The sequence below is a fragment of the Mixophyes fleayi genome, chromosome 7 (genome assembly GCF_038048845.1).
Source record: "Mixophyes fleayi isolate aMixFle1 chromosome 7, aMixFle1.hap1, whole genome shotgun sequence".
NCBI lineage: Eukaryota > Metazoa > Chordata > Amphibia > Anura > Limnodynastidae > Mixophyes > Mixophyes fleayi.
The window spans coordinates 76,699,363-76,716,723 of NC_134408.1; the positions used below are offsets into that span (position 1 = coordinate 76,699,363).

The 17,361-nt window shown below is 42.5% G+C and overlaps 1 protein-coding gene across 3 annotated transcripts in view; it reads right to left on the reverse strand.

Moving 5' to 3' along the window:
- STAT1 (signal transducer and activator of transcription 1) overlaps positions 1 to 17,361 on the reverse strand; it is a 368,349-nt gene that overhangs the window by 308,740 nt on the left and 42,248 nt on the right. For all 3 annotated transcript variants that reach the window (XM_075179993.1, XM_075179994.1, XM_075179992.1), the window contains exons 6-7: positions 14,811 to 14,900; positions 12,427 to 12,505 (exon numbers count right to left, since the gene is read on the reverse strand). In XM_075179993.1, coding sequence (XP_075036094.1) covers positions 12,427 to 12,505; positions 14,811 to 14,900 — 169 coding nt within the window. The remainder of the gene's footprint in view (positions 1 to 12,426; positions 12,506 to 14,810; positions 14,901 to 17,361) is intronic.

Genomic DNA, 17,361 nt, shown 5'->3' on the forward strand with positions numbered 1-17,361 from the left:
AGGCTCCTCTCTGAACACCGGAACAACTATTTCCTGATTGACATGGAAAACTGAGACCACCTTAGGGAGAAAGGACGGAATAGTCCTTAAAACTGCTCTGTCCTCATGAAAGACCAGATAAGGTTCTTTGCAAGATAGAGCTCCCAGCTCGGAGACCCTTCTAGCCAAGGCAATAGCAAGCAGGAAGACTGTCTTCCAGGTCAAGAACTGCCACTCTGCTGAGAGTAGAGGTTCAAAGGGAGGCTCCTGCAACATTCTAAGGACCAGATTAAGATCCCCAGGTTCCGCAGGATATACGTAGGGCGGCTGGATGTGAAGCACTCTCTGTAGGAAAGTCTTAACATCCGGAATTTCCGCCAGCCGTCTGTGGAAATACACTGACAATGCTGATACTCGAACCTTCAAGGTTCCCAGCTTAAGACCCGCCTCTGAACCACACTGTAAGAAGGCGAGAAATCTAGCCAGACCAAAGGATTTTGAATTGTAAGATTTCTTCTTACACCACTTTATATATACATGCCAGATGCGGAGGTAAATCCTGGCCGAAACTGGCTTCCTGGCATTCAGGAGAGTGCCTATTACACCCCCCGATAACCCTCTCGCTCTCCACAGACTGGATTCAAAAGCCATGCCATTAAATTCAGCCTGTTCAGATTCTGATGCAAGAACGGTCCCTGGGTCAGCAGATCTATTCGTAGGGGCAACCGAACCCCTTGACCTACTGCCACCAGAAGAATCTCCGGAAACCATATTCTTCGTGGACAAGCTGGAGCCACCAGATGACTGGTCGATCCCCCTGCCTGACCCTCCGAAGGACCCTGGGAATCATTGCTATGGGAGGAAACAGGTAAACTAACCTGAAGTCCCAAGGCATTTTTAGGACGTCCACTGCCACTGCCAGTGGGTCTCTTGTTCTTGCGCAGAACTCTGGGACTTTCCTGTTGGCTCTTGACGCCATCAGGTCTCGATCCGGGAGTCCCCACTTGTCTTCTAGCAACTGGAACACCTCCGGATGCAAGGCCCATTCCCCTGACAGAACCCTGTGCCGACTTAGATAGTCTGCCTGTACGTTCTGTTTCCCTGGGATGAACACTGCTAACAATGCCGGGACGTTTCTTTCTGCCCAGGCAAAAATCTGAAACGTGACCTTCATCGCTCCTGCACTCCTGGTGCCTCCTTGCTTGTTTATGTATGACACTGCCGTGGCATTGTCGAAATGGATGCGGATCGGCCTTCCCTGAAGAACACTCTGAGCTCTTTGTAGTGCCTTCAAGATGGCCCAGAGCTCCAGCACATTTATGGAAAGACCCCACTGTCTTTCTGACCACAGGGCCTGTATTCTTAGGTGAAGGACCACTGCCCCCACAACCACTCAGACTGGCCCACGGGGCAAAGGATCTGCCTTTTGTTAGGTTGTCCTCCAACAACCAACAGCTGAGGGACCTTTTCGCTTCTAGAGATAACCTCATCCACTGGCAATCCAAATAGAGGAAGGACCCTGACCACTTCCTCAGAATGTCCCACTGAAGACATCTGGAGTGGATCCTTCCGTATGGCAGTGTCTCGAAAGATGCCACCATCTTTCCTAGCAGCTTCATACACATGAGTACTGACAGCTTCTTGCTTGACAGGACCTTGCCTATCCACTCCATCAAGGACCTTATCTTGTCCTGTGGAAGAAACACTCTGCTGCGTGCTGTGTACATTATTAGTCCCAAGAAAATCATTCTTTGACAAGGGATCATCTGTTATATTCAAGAGCCAGCCATGCTGTTCCAGCACCCTCACCGTAAGGCGAAGATGTTGTTCCAACAACTGTGCTGTTGAAGCCTTGATTAACAGATCGTCCAGATAAGGCACTAACTGCACCTCCATGGCGTGAAGAAGTGCTGCCATAACTGCCATAATCTTTGTAAACACCCTTGGGGCTGTGGCCAGCCCGAACGGAAGAGCTCTTAACTGATAGTGAGCTGTGCCTATCGTAAACCTGAGAAAAGGCTGATGCCCCTCCCAGATCGGAACGTGGAGATAGGCATCCCTGATGTCTATAGATGCCATGAATTGGCCTGTCTCCAGGCCATTTATGACCGATCTGAGGGATTCCATCCGAAAGGAGTCTACTCTCAGATGCAGATTTAACTGCTTGAGGTTCAGCACTGGTCTGAACGAACCATCTGGTTTCTGTACCAAGAATAGGTTTGAATAAAACCCTTTCCCTCTCTGGTACTCCGGAACCTGTATAATAACCTTCTTTAAAAGAAGCAATCGACAGCCAAGAGCATTGCCTGTCTTTTCTGAGGACAGCGGGGTAACCCGGTTAGAAAAAACCTGTGAGGAGCTGGCCCCATGAATTCTATAATGTAACCCCGTCTCATGATACCCTGGACCCACCAGTCCGCCGAGGACTTTGTCCACTGCTGGGCGAACCCAAGCAGCCGTCCTCCCACCCCACCCTCTGTAACCAGAGGCGGGTGGTAGTCATGCTGCTGGTCTATCCGACAGCTTAGCAGAAGAGGCCCTTCCTGCTGCAGAGGGAAAGGATGACCTTCCTCTACGGGACTGTCTCCTGCTTCCCACGGCCCTTGAACTGGTAGTCTGGCCTCTGCCAGACCCGCCCCCGCGAAGGGCTGTCTGAAACTTTAAATAAACTACCACCAGATATTTACACAGAAAATACTAACTAATCTATGAACAGGTCAAAAAAAGATAGAATTGCTGTCAATGAGAGAGCAATAATATTTTTTTTAGAATTATTATGCTATTCCCCCCGGAATGTACTCAGAATCTTATACCTCCCTATCTCCTATAGAGTGTATAAAATCTATTTAGCCAAGAAAAGGCTGCAAGCAGCTGCTCAGATTGGCTGCTATCAGCACAGAGCATCCCTGGATCCTAATGCTCACCAGGTAATCTGGCCTTATATTTGGAACAGGGAAAAACAATTGGCACATGATGCTTTATTTTTCTCATATTGTTAGTAGAAAACAAAGCCACCACATAGTAAAATACATATACCAAAGGTATCTACACAGAAAATACTAATTAATCTATGAACAAGTCAAAAGATAGTATTTCCGTACATGAGAGAGCGATAATCTTTTATAAATATTATGCTCTACCCTCAAATTTTGTAGTCAAAATCTATACTTCCCTATCAGTAGACCCACTACATAGAGAGTATAGAATATACTTAGCCAAGGGAAGGCTGTGAGCAGCTGCAGACCTTCCAGACTGGCTGCAATCCTCACAGCATCCCTAATTCCCAATGCTCACCAGCTGATTTAGCATTACCTTTGGAACAGGGAAAAAAACACTTGGCACATGTTGCTTTGTTTTTCTCACATTTTTAGTAGAAAACAAAGCTACCACACCCCAACCATACAAGTATATATATACATAAGATATTACACAGAACACTAATTCATCTCTGAGCCAGTGAAAAGATAGTATTTCTGTTCCTGAGAGAGCAATAATCTATTATAAACATTATGCTCTTCTCTCAAATTGTGGTCAGAATCTATACTTCTCTATCAGTCTATAGAGAGTAGAAGATATAATTAGCCAAAGCAAGACTGACAGCTGCAGCAGATTTTCCAGACTGGCTGCAATTAGCACAGAGCACCTAGGTCAATGCTCACAAGCCAATTTAGCATTACATTTGGAACAGACCATATATTTGGCACGTATTGCTTTACTCCGCCCTCATAAGAGAAACAAAAATAAAGTCACGTATAGATACTTTTCAGAAGGGAGAGCTGTAATCTTTTTAACATCAAGCTCTACTTAGTATATGTGCCCACAATACTTATACTTCTCTATTCAGCATATATAGAGAGAATAATGATACTTAGCAGTTTTGAGATGTGTGTCAGCAGCTGCACTTCCTTCCGAATAGCTGCTGTGTCCTTTCCCACCAGAGGGAATCTCCACGTGCTCTCTCAGCAGAGGGGGAGGGGTGGCTTTCTTACACAGCTCCCCTCTGCTGGCTCTCTGCCCAGAATACTTGAACAGACCATATGTTTGGCACGTGTTGCTTTACTTTTATCAGCCATCATAATATAAGAAAAAAATAAAGTCACGTCTCAGACGCACAAACAGTCAAAAGACATTCATCAGAAATACTGACTAGGTTATTTAAACATATCATAGCATTTCTGATTAAATAAGACAGGTTGGGGTACTTATAGTTTTCTTTAACCTAAAGCTCTCTCAATACATCCTGTTGTCCTATAATACATATGCATACACAGAAGAAATATAGTGATACTTAGTGGGGAAGATATGTGTCAGCAGTGCACTTCTCTCCAAATGACTGCTGCATCTGTCCTCCTTTTGTATTTTGGCGCCAAATGGATCTTCCACCTGCTCACTCAGCGGGGAAGGGGTGCTTTTCAACACATTCCCCTACTGCTGGCATCTCCTTCTGTGTCTCTGCTAACAGCGATTTCCCCTTTCTATTTAGGTGAAATCCTGTTAGGAATACGTTCCCCGCAAAAAAGCGCTAGTTTCCTCCATAGCGCGGCCATCTCTTCAAGTTCCCCCTACCCTCCTCTTGGAGGAGGGGACTTGGTATGCTCCAGCCTGGACCCGGGGAACGGCAGTAGTACTGGCGCTTTCTGCCTTTATGGCAGCGCCTGACCCTGCTATCAGCGGGGAGAGTCTCTTGCCGACTGCTTCCCGCTGTGAGAAGCGTTTTATCTCCTCTGCCCGCGGGGCCGCCCCCAGCTGACAGGCGCTTCTCCCACGAGCCAGCTCTGTTCCAAACAGAGCCTCTCGCCGCTAGTCAACAGAAGAAAACTTTGAAAAAAAAAGAAAAAGCCTATTAACAGTGAACACTGTGGAGCTCTCTGATGTTTAGCCCTACTCCTTAGGGCACCTACTTCAAACTGAGGTATGTGGGGAATTGGTGGGGGGATATGCTGTCAGCACAAAAAGGTTAACTGTTTGGGTGCCAGACTCCTCCCTTCCCTACTCAACCCCATGGTTATGCAAGTGTCCCCCAGATGGATGAAAGAGAAAGATAATTAACTGCACTACTCTCAGTGAATATCTGAACTAATATCATAACAAACAAGAGACCTGTACTGGATTGACTTAAATATTTATGTAATATATGCAATAAACATAACAATTGTATTACAATAACTGTACTCTACAACCAATAAACTGTTTAATGTCACAAAATAGGATTCATTGAGAATATTTAAAATGAAAATGTAAAGGCGATTCTGTGTTTCTGTGTAGTATACAACATAAAGCCTGTAGAAAAGGTGATTTCTAAACAATATTATTGTAGAGCAATTAAAAGTCTAATTACACATCTACTTAATGTAATCAGACAAACTTATAACCAAGGAATTTTTATGATTTGACAAATACCCCAGGTTAATTTGTAAACACGCAGATATCTTAAGTCCCATATTACTAAAGAGAGATAACAAACCATGTGAAAACTACATTGAGATTCAAAAGGAGAAATAATATCAAGAAAAATTGCAAGAGCTTCCTTATTGATGTGCTAAATTACACATTTTAACTACATATTTCCTACTGTATTCACTTCCTAAGTACTATTTTATTTAATTATTTCGACAAATGAAGGTTAAAGTGTTGAGATGTTTTTTAATTTTATCAAAAAGAAGAATGATTTTAAATCAGTTTTAATAATATAATGAAACAATGATGGAGTTCCCCAAATTATAAAGACCTTTTTTTCTATTTTACATATGGTTCACTACATGTCTATTGGATGGCACACTCTGCTATATGAATAATGAAGTGATTTTGGTGAAATTATTAAAAGATCAGGTACATTCAAAATGTTAATATCACCCCTATTATATATTGTGTTGTCTGTACGGAGTTTCCCTGTTTTCCTTTACTGTCTTATTGCAAAGATGGCATCCTATCACAGTACCACACTTGAAGTCACTGAGCTCTTCAGAACGACCCAGTTTGCATCACAAATGTTTTCAAATGGAGACTGCATGGCTAGGTGCTTGATATTATACACCTCTGGCAACAGGTCTAATTGAAACACCTCACTTCAATAATTAACAGGTATGACCCAATACTTCTGTCCATATAGTGTATCTCAAATATGGATTATGATAGTCTTTTGATGTATACATTTCCTACATGAATACAAAGGCCTGAGATGTACCCATACTTTTTGAATTCTAAAATGTATGGGTACATTGTTTCTGGACTGGCTTCACCTCATATGCTGATGTTGTCTGATACCATGCAGCACAATGCCAGGCCACTCTGAAATATACAGAACCCAACATGTATCAGTATCCAGACACGAAACAGAATGCTAGAGGAAATATAAGCATACTTAACCCTTGATGTGCACACAGTGACTTCACATGATTCAATCATTTAAAAATGCATGTTATTTTATTAACTCCTGAAAATACCGTTGTGACAAAACAAGTGTAATCATCCTGTTTCTCGTTTCTCACATAATGTGGATTATGGCAAGTACTTTTTATAGCCCTTTTTTTTCCCCCCAGCTCAACAGACTACAACTGAAGTGTCTCATTACTTGTGGATAAGGGGACATTGTAAGCTCATTGTAAATATGTATATTGTGCATTGTATATTGATGATGTGGCAGTGAGGTTGTTATGCATTGTCCTTAAAGTGAAGCCAGGTGGGTTATGGGTAAAGATCAGGTGGTGTACAGGATACAGGCGAGGGTCTGGAGGTGCATTCATTCTCCCCCCTCCATCCTCTACAAGAAGCAAAGTAGTGTAAGGGTTTAAATTTAGGAGAGGCTGACTGCTACCTTATCTTTGGAGGTGCGGGAAGCAAATTAGTATCAATTGTTCTCCATAGGACTAGTCCAGACGCTTTGTCTGCATCCCAGCAGCAGGGGCGCACGCAGGGGGGGGTTTCTGGTTCTGCAGAAACCCCTCCCCTCCGCGAAGAACGGGGGCCAAACAGTGCCCCTACATAGCGGCACTGTACTGTACAGCAGCTGCGGCGCTGTCAAAGAAGTGTCCGCGGCGGTACAGTATTGTAATACAATACAGCACAGCCGTGTAAGCTTCTTTGACAGCGCCGCGGCTACTGTACAATACAGTGCCGCCAAAATGGAGCTACTGTGCATGCGCGGCTGCACGTATGCGCAACAGCTCTCTCTCTTTAAGGATAGAAAAAAAGTCAGCGTGCGCCCCTGAGCAGGGGGCTTCTGTGGAAGCACAGCTAATCTCCACTGCCTCCCCTCCAACCCCCTGATCCAGGACTTACCAATGTTTAAAAAGAGAGAGACCAAGGGGTTTGCCGAGGGAGGGGAAAGCACTGTGGAAATTTGACCCTAGATATAAGGAGCCACTCCAGGAGGGGGTGTTCATTCTGGGATGCCATTCACGGTAGATGCAAGATCTGGTTTTTGAGTTGTCGTTCTCTACCAGAGTCTACATATGCAGCTGAGAGAGCTCAATGGGTCGTCAATCTGAACAGCCAGATAACTAACTCCTTAAGCTAGTGGGGTAAGGACAGATGATGTGGTAAACCTGCCTGGCATTTATTTACTGTGTGCACATAATAATCTAAGGATTGTTTTTATTACAATGAATGTATTGCTTTATATTCTAACTGCATTTCGCCTGAGTGATTGAAAACCCTAGAAAGTACTGGGTAGACTTCCCTGGCACCCATAGGTGGCCAGCCAGCATGAAGTGGGTAGCATTGGGCCAGATAAACCAGGTATCTTCACATTTTTGGTGGCAAGCAGTGGGGTCATTCAGTCCCAGGTCCTCTCTAGGTAGAAATGCAGGGGAACTGTATTGTGATGCATTCCAGTGCTCTGCAAAACAGTTAGTACTAGAAACAAGTTACCACATTATATTGAACTTAATCCTAACGGCTATAAGGTAAAGAGTGCACGAAAAGCGTTGTGGGCTTTAGGCGATGGAAGATGCCGCCTAAGTGCCGATTTGATAAGGGGAGGTGCACCCCACCAGTTGAGAGCGGTAGATGGAACTGTGTCTCAAAGAGGGGAAATCACAGTGAGATGATCCCTGGAAGTAAAATGGGTGTGAGCTCTAGGAACAAGAGATTAGATCACAGCCCAGTGTTGAAAAAGTTCCCAAAGAAAGGGATGAAACAGTCCAGTGCAACCAGGAGAAAGGTTTACTGGCATGAAGTACTGTGGCAGTGTCTGCAGGATGGGAATATGGATGTGTTGCACCACCCCACCACAATACATTTTGGATTATTGGGATGAGGAGTGCCCAAAGATTATTATGTGGAAAGGAGCCAGTCTACAGGAGAAATTGGAAAACCTGTTGGGTGTGTTGCTAATGTTGAAAGAGGAAGCAAGTGCCTGGAATTTTCGGGATGAACCAGAATAGGATGATTTTACAAATGAAGTTATTTAAACCATGCAGAATCTGGCCAATGGAAGATCCAGTTACAACAATAATCAGCAGTACAAACAAGACGAAAATAGAGTGTTACAGCACATGGACATGCCTGATGAATCACCTGCAAATGTACTAAGAGAATCTGGCCCTTTAGCAGATTCTACAGATCCAGTAGAGACAATGAGTATGAAGGAGCTTTTAGTGGAATGTCAGATCCGGGGTGTAGCGTACCTGTACTGCACGCACAGGGATATCCTCAAACGTCTTTTAAAAGATCAGGAGAATCCCATCAATGTCTTTAGTGTCTATAGGAAATGGATGCTCACTTTAGGTCCCCACATAGCTCTCTGGGAATAAATGCAATGTCTGCAAAAGAGTTCTGAAGAAGCAGAGGACGAGGTATGTTGAGAAGGACTTACTGACACTGAAATATGGGCAGGATCAGTGGTATCGAATGAATACTGGAAAATGTCAATTACAATATCTTTAGTCACATAAAAAAAAAAAAAAAAGGGGCTGCTTATTCTGTTATTCAGGGAGAGGTCCATCCCAGTGGATTATACACAGCTGTCCAAACTACTATCTTGGGTGAGACTGGAGGAGAACTGCTTGGTGAGGATGTTGTACCTCTGACTACTCAGAAAGGATTAGGAGAAATCCTCCCATTTGGTGACTTGGATGGAAAAGATCTACCATCAGAAATCATGATTACAGATTGTATGACAGAATTAATGGGAGAGTATAAAAGAATTGTTATGTCAGAGGCCACTACCATGGAGTCCAAGGAAAACTACTCCTAAACCTTTCCCTATGCAGAATTGGCAGATAAGGAGATGGTGACTGAGTGGGTGTCTGGGAGGGCACCAGCACAGCAAGATTCACCAGCCAGACAAGCTTTGAAGTATCGCACTCCAGCTCCAAATTTGGAAACCCAGGACCACATACCAGAGGCCTGCACTCGACCATCCACTCTGGTTTGCTGCCAGGAGAAGAAGTCTGGGTCCAATGAGGATTCACTGCGTCAAAGGCGAGGGAAGTAGTGCAACAGTTGGATGTGGGCACCCACAAGTGATTTGGGAGCTGGTTAGAGGATTCCCCAGCAGCAAAATATTAATGGAGCCCTCACGTTTGCCTGCCACTGGGCAGTTGTCCCTTGAGCGTTTGGGGGATGAGGAATTGGATCTTTGCCAGAAACAACCGGACAAGGATCCCCAAAGTTTTCAGGCCCCTGGGCAGATTTCATTTGAATATGTGGAGGAGGGGAGAATGGTCTTCAGAAACAGAGGACAGGCCAAAAGACTATTTGCAGTTGGGCATTTAAGAGTGGACAAGGCACCCAAGGGATGTTGGACTACAACTCTTCTACCATGCATGTGTGCTCAGGAGTGGGCCAGTTTTAATGTTGTCTCATCTTATGACACAGGGCAACATAAAGCCTCACTCCAGCTGGGTGGGATGATATGCCCGCACACATGGTACCCTGAAGGGAGATTGAGGAACTGTACACTACTGTCTACTTTACGATCAGACCCAGGTGAAACCACAGCAGGCCAGAGACTTTGGACTTGAGGGAGAAAGGTTTACCTGGGGCAAGGGAGCCACTTGGGAACAAGGTCTAAAAAAGTGGGGGAGGTACCGTATATACTCGAGTATAAGTCGACCCAAATATGAGCCGAGGCACCTAATTTTACCACAAAAAAACTGGCTCGAGTATAAGCCTAGGGTGGGAAATGCAGCAGCTACTGGTGAATTTCAAAAATAAAAATATTGGGGGGTGGCTTCTATGCATTAGATAAATACATATACAGCTATTATTCCTAATGAGATAATGAGGGGGAGGGGAGGGGAGGGAGAAAGAGAGGGAGAGGGAGAAAGAGAGGGAGAGGGAGAGAGAGAGGGAGAGGGAGAGAGAGAGGGAGAGGGAGAGGGAGAGATTGATTAACCTACTAGTATGTTTCCACAGGGAAGAGAATTTTTTTTTTTTATTGAAGTGTCCTGTTTGAAAAGCCAGACAAGAGATTTTCAACGTGCATGAATAGATTTACCAGATACTTGTGTGCGTTTGCCGAGCACTACCTATCATGGTAGACTAAATGGATGTTGGAGAACATTGCTACTTCTGACATGTCTGCCAGAAACATGCCAATGAAAATCCCTTGATGCGTACATGGCTGGAACACGCGTCTACTAATCGTACTGGGTCATGAATGTCACCCTATAGTGCTCATTTAAAACTTCTAGTCTGACAAATATGGGAATTACCCAATCCATTAGGGTTATTAATCTGCAGTACAAGATATTGGGAGTGTTCAGCCTTTTACTTACTTACCTGTTCTCTGGTCCCTAAGCTCTTAACTTCCGCAGTGGAACGCATGTGCGTTCCACTGACAGGAAGATCGGCATTTGGAACGCAAGTTTACGTTCCAAATGCCGAACTTCCTGTCAGTGGAACGCACATGCGTTCCACTGCAGAAGTTAAGCGCTGAGGGACCGGACAACAGGTAAGTTCACTCGTGTATATACCGAGGGGGGCTTTTTCAGCATAAAAAACGTGCTGAAAAAGTCGGCTTATACACGAGTATATACGGTATATGTGACTAAACGAGTGTGATAACAATATAACCATCCTGTTTCTCGTTTCTCACATAATGTGGATTATAGCAAGTACTTTTCATAGCCCTTGATTTTGTTCCCCAGCTCAACAGACTACAACTGAAATGTCTAGTTACATGTGGATAAGGGGACATTGTAAGCTCATTGTAAATATGTATGTTGTGCATTGTATATTGATGATGTGGCAGTGAGGTTGTTATGCATTGTCCTTAAAGTGAAGCCAGGTGGGTTATGGGTAAAGATCATGTGGTGTACAGGATACAGGTGAGGGGGCTGGAGCTGCATTCATTCTCCCCCCTCCAATCTCTACAGAAAGAAAGGAACAGCTTGGGACCCTGTGACATCACAAATTAGTGTAAGGGGTTAATTTTAGGAGAGGCTGACTGCTACCTTACCATTGGAGGTGCAGGAAGCAAATTAGTATCCATTATTCTCCATAAGACTAGTCCAGACGTTTTGTCTGCGTCCCTGCTGGGGGCTTCTGTGGAAGCACAGCTCACCTCCAACCCCCTGATCCAGGACTTGCCAATGTTTACAGAAAGAGAGACCCAGGGGTTTGACAAGGGAGGGGAAAGCACTGTGGAAATTTGACCCTAGATTTAAGGAGCCACTCCAGGGGGAGAGGTGGTGTTCATTCTGGGATTTCATTCATGGAAGGTGCCAGGTCTAGTTTTTGAGTTGTCATTCTCTACCAGAATCTAGATATGCAGCTGAGAGAGATCCATGGGTCGTCAATATGGACAGCCAGGTGACTAACTCCTTAAGCTAGTGGGGTAAGGGACAGATAATGTGGTAAACCTGCCTGGCATTTATTTACTGTGTGTACATAATAATCTATTGATTGTTTTTATTACAATAAATGCATTGCTTTACTTTCTAACTGCAATTGGGTCAGGGTCACAGGCAAATAAGAGGCGTCAATATCCAGGCAAGTGGTCAAGGGTCACAGACAAAACAACGGTGTCAGTATTCAGGCAATGGGTCAGCAACGATAATAGAAATAACAGGAGCAACAACAGAGCAGGAGAAGTATGCAGGGTAGCAGGGACTATAACCGGCAGGGAGGCTTTGCCCCTTCCTGCCTTACATACTAGTATGGACCAATGAAAACGTTTGGCCACAGGAGGGATAATTAGCCATCTGAGGCTATTTCTTAATTTGCGCCCGGCTGTCCTGGATGACGCGGCGTTACAGACTGAGAGCGTCCTGACCGTTGCCTTGGCAACGGCCGGGACAAACCAGAAGTGACGTCCCGGTCATCATGACGACGGCTGGGACGCTGGGGCAGAGAGTCGCGGCGGTGCCCGAAGCCGCCGCGGCTCGTGACAGCATGTTTATAAGATTTTAGTTTATAAAGTGATAAGTGATATTTCAAGTCCAGCTACAGGGTATTCTAAAATATAAAAATTAATTAATTTTTCAAGTTTAAAAACCTTACCTCTGCTTTGTATAGTTTTGCATTTGAAGTCATATTCATCTTGTAAGTCTTCTAGGTTCTTAACATCTTGTTCTACCTCCTATGAAATAAAATATCACATTTTTAAACCGTTATTCATAGTAGATTCTGTTGAGAATTTGGAAAATTGGCTAATACCACTATTTTGGAGAGACTGCTTCATTACACATTTTGCTATTGAACGAGCGCACCACATTTCTACTCAGAGACCACCGCCAGGTGCCCCTCCGTGAACCTTTATTGCAAAATGTGACATTTTAAAGGACAGAGACACTATCCTACATCTCGCCCCCCAAAAAAGAACCTCCGATACTCAAACCAAAAGGTAGAAACTGAGAAGACCAGGGCTCAGTTCCTTCAAGCCAAAAGACGACTACTGGATCTTCAATTGCCGTACGTTATGCTTTTCCCTGGAAGACTGCATGCGGGTTGTAACGGGTGTTACCACCCACTTCTTCGACCCTTCACACGCTGCTGTCACCTGGCTGGATTGTAATATTCCTTGTTGATCCTGATTGGGAGTGTGTATCTTGTATTCTCCTGCATATGGACTTTTCTCATTTTCTTTTTTTACCAATGGACACTGGTGGTATCATATACTTCAGTCCCATATTTGACTATTAATTTTTTTTCAAATTGTTTCTCACATGCCTGCTATTCTATGGGACATATTCAATTGTGCCATTTCCGTGGCGCGTAAAAACGCTGGATTTCAGTTCGCAGCTCCCTGAGCCGCGAGCTGAAATCCAGCGGAAAAATACCGTAATAACGGTTTTTACGTTATTACGGTAATAATGCGCGGACCGCGAGATTGTCGGCGGAATATGCCCCTATGTGTACATCTACTAGTGTGTCTTGGCTGCTGTGGTTGCCTTGCCATAGCGGGGACCTCACAACATCTCAATAATTTTTTATTGTTTTTTTTTTTTTTTTATTAAAACAAAATTACAATATTGTCACACAACATAATTATACAAATCATATTCCAATTGTTATAATACTTAAAATATAAATTAGTTTCATAACACAATTCATACATTAAACAATTTTATGATTTCTCTTACAGTACATCTTACAGGTGCGGTCAGTTTATCAAATTACTAAATATCTATATGTTAAGAAGAAAAAAAGAAATGTAAATCTACTTTTAATGTTGGGTTTCAAGAGCGGGTATAGATTCCAACTCATTGGATTTAGTAATAGGAGGTTCATTCTAGACAAAATGATCCATTACTAGACAAATCAGCTCCCTTGCACAGCTGGGGAACGGATTACAGAGTTTGCTCTTTTCAATAGGTCACCGGATTACATCAAGTAAACGGCATCATGCATGGCCTTGTAAGGACTATTTATGAGCAATGTGAAACTGATTATTCATCCCATAGTACATGATGGTGGACCCATAAAACAGCAAACTGTGCTCTTTATATAGAGACAAAACCAGTCACCACCGCTTCCATAAAGAAGCAGTTAAAATACAGCACCAATCCTAGTGGATGTTTGGCAGGGTGGCCAATCTGGGAGATGTGGTAGACAAACAAACAGAACTAGATTTGAAAGGACCAATGGATTTAACAGTTCTGTATTTTAACAAAGAATTATGCTTCATCTGGGACATTTCCACAGCTGTCAAAGTAATACATTCCCCCTAATCCTATTTCAGGAGTGAGGATAATTTACATATGATTTCCCATGATAGTGTTGCACAATATGTTGATTCAAAAATGGCACACTCTTTCAGCATTTACAGTATTAAATACCAAGCATGCTGTGCCAAAACAAAAATAAATTGAAACATGTTCTGTATGGGGGAAGGTGGATCCAGCCACAGTTGGGTAGTTATATGTTTACATTAACTACTGTTTTTAAGGATTAACACCAACCTACCAAGTGGTAGAACCTTGGTCAAGCCATTGCAGCCATCTAATCAATGTTCATGCAAAGAGCGGTGTATTCTAGTAAAATTCTCAAGGGTTTCAAGCTCTAAAGAAGAGTACATAGACATCGCCAGCAAGGGTGAGTACCTCAAGATCTATCAGAGGATATGCTTACGGTTTTGCTACTTGGAAGGAGAGCGATGGGTTAGTCCTTAAATTAAAATGGCTAAAACTCTTACATGTACACAATACTTGTGAAAAATATATGTCATGTGAAAAAAAAAAAAAAAAAAAAAAGATAACCCCTATTTTTAATTCTTTCCCATACTTTAAAAATAATATCTCAGTTAACATTTATAGAAAAGGCATTTGTTTCTATCTAAATTTTATCTAGTTTATATGGATGTGTTATTAAAAATATATAATAATAATAATAATAATAATAATAATAATAATAATAATAATAAAAAACAAAAAACAACAACTTACAAGAGCTCTGTTCTTCACATCTGTAACCTTCTTGTCTAGCTCTCTGTGTTTGTCGACCAGTACTGTTGTCTGGGTGCTGCCCACTTGGTTCTGCAAAAAGTTACATTTTAATTTAGCAGCTATATGAATCCATATATTAGTAACATTAAAGAAAGTTAAAGCTCTCTAGCAATATTTCCATGCTTTACCATTATAAATATCATCCTGTGCCTTTAAAGTAGGGACTTATCTGAATGCCAGCTAGCGAAAGGGTAAAGTCATTCAAACTAGTGGAATAGATCAGAAAGGTATTTAGTCGAGTAGTAGAGTGAGGAGGTCTGAAGATAGGTCAAAAGGTCAAAAGGTCAAGGCAAGGCAATAAACAGGAAAATCTTAAGAGACAAGTCGAAAGGTCAGTTGAGGCAGTGAACAACAGGATCCAGTAAACAAGCCAAAGGTTAAGATGGCAATCAAACCAGAAATTCTTTAATAGAGAAAAGAGCAGGCTACAGCTAAGGTAATGGGAATATAAGTAATAAAGGAGGGTTAGGCAAGCAGTACAAGTTAACATCACCGGCAGGGAGGCTGAGCACATCTATTGATTCCAATGTCAAAGAATAAGCACAGTGCATTCACACACAATGTAGCAGGTTAGTCCATGAATGAATGTTGGTATTTTTTTAATTATGGACAATTTAAAAAGAAAGAGGGGCAAATATATCTGGTCAAAAATAAATCACTGAATCTCTAAATGAAAAGACAATAATACAATCTCTGCATGGTGCAAAATTGTTTCTGTGCTTTTTAATCCACATTCAAAATTTAACATATTAAGCTGATTGAAAAAAATGAGCACTACGTGGGAATTTAATTCTGAACAAAGTCCCATCAGAGTCTGTGATTAGACTGTGTGATATTAGGATAGCAATACATTGTTGCCTCATAGAGGCAAAAAAATCAGCAATGTTTTAGATACAGTAATACCCGGAAATGCATACAGGGATTTAAGACTTCCATGGGACTCTAATCACTATTGAATTTCCACCCCTTAAATGTAGCATGTGCAAAAGTTTGAGCACCCTGTCGGTCAGTAATAACACCTGCATTGGTAGAAACCCCAATTTCCATGTATTTTGGGTAGTCAGCAAAGAATCATTCTATTATTGATCTAGGAACTTGTAGCTCAGAAATATTCGAAGGTTACCACTCAGGTCTCCCCACCCAAGGAACTCACACACAGGCTCCAAACAACACAACCAGCATATGGCCGAGGCAGGTCTGTTCTATTCTTTGTGGGTGCTGTACCCAACGGCCAAGGACTATTCTTCCTACTCCTACCCCCACGACTCCTACTCCAGGATCGATCTGTTTCTTTGTTGTTCCTCCCTTGCTTCCTCTCTAATCTCTGCCTCCATTCTTGCCAACCACTGGTCAGACCATTCAGCCATAGAACTTCTTTTGAATCTTAATGTCTCTCTCATAGGTAGACCTTCATGGCATATTAACAAGACCTTGCTCAAGATCCAATCCCCCAGTTTAAGGAATTGGTCACTAAAAAAAATTAAGATTATTTTGACCTTAACTCATCACCTGAACTTCAATATTCCACAATTTGGGAGGCACATAAGGCAGTAATAAGAGGATAAATAATTAAATATGCCTCACATTTGAAAAATACAGCAACTAGAGCAAATCAATTCTCGTCCCAAATCCAGAGGTTGAAACAGATTCACAAACGCACTCTTTCCAGAAGGTTCACGGACAGCTGTCACAGCTACAGGGAGAATAACATAACTTACAGGCAGAAAATAAACATGAGAGCCCTCCGCTGGTTCGAACAAAGGTTCTATGAGAAGAGCAACAAGTCTGACACTCCACTGGCTAACAAACGGAGATTAAAAAGGGCCATGCAGTGTATCCCAGCGATCCAGTCCAAGGGGGACTCTTTGATCTCTGATCCCAAGGGCATTAACCAAACATTTTGTGACTATTATGACTATAAAACTTGCACTCTCTGGGAACGAAAAAGGGAGGGGAGCAGAGAAAGTTGTAGCTCAAAGAGCAAGGGCACTCTGGTTTCCAAAATTTAAATAGTCAGTATATCATATGTAACAGGGCAAATGCCTTTATTATAACACATGTAAATACTTGGCGAAATATAGAGATAAAAACACATAGAAGGATAGAAAAAAAGATTTAAAATAAGTTAACCCTTCAGTAACCACCGCTGGATAGGTTAGTAGTACATCAAGATATGGTGGGTAATGGGCAAAAATAGAGCTTATGAACTGTAGCCTAGATTATAAATAAGCTATATTATCATAAAGTGATATATATATATATATATATATATATATATATATATATATATATATTATTCTCCAATTTGGTATGCATATGGAGATGCTCTAAATCGGTGCAGATTAATAGTGAGCACCTGTCCTAGCGTCCCTGATAATGGTCTGGTATAGATTCGCAAGCTGAAAGGAGAATAATATGAGAGATTTAGACATGTGATTATCTCTCAATCCTTTATCAAGACTGCATGGAGCTCTGCTGCACAGTATACAAT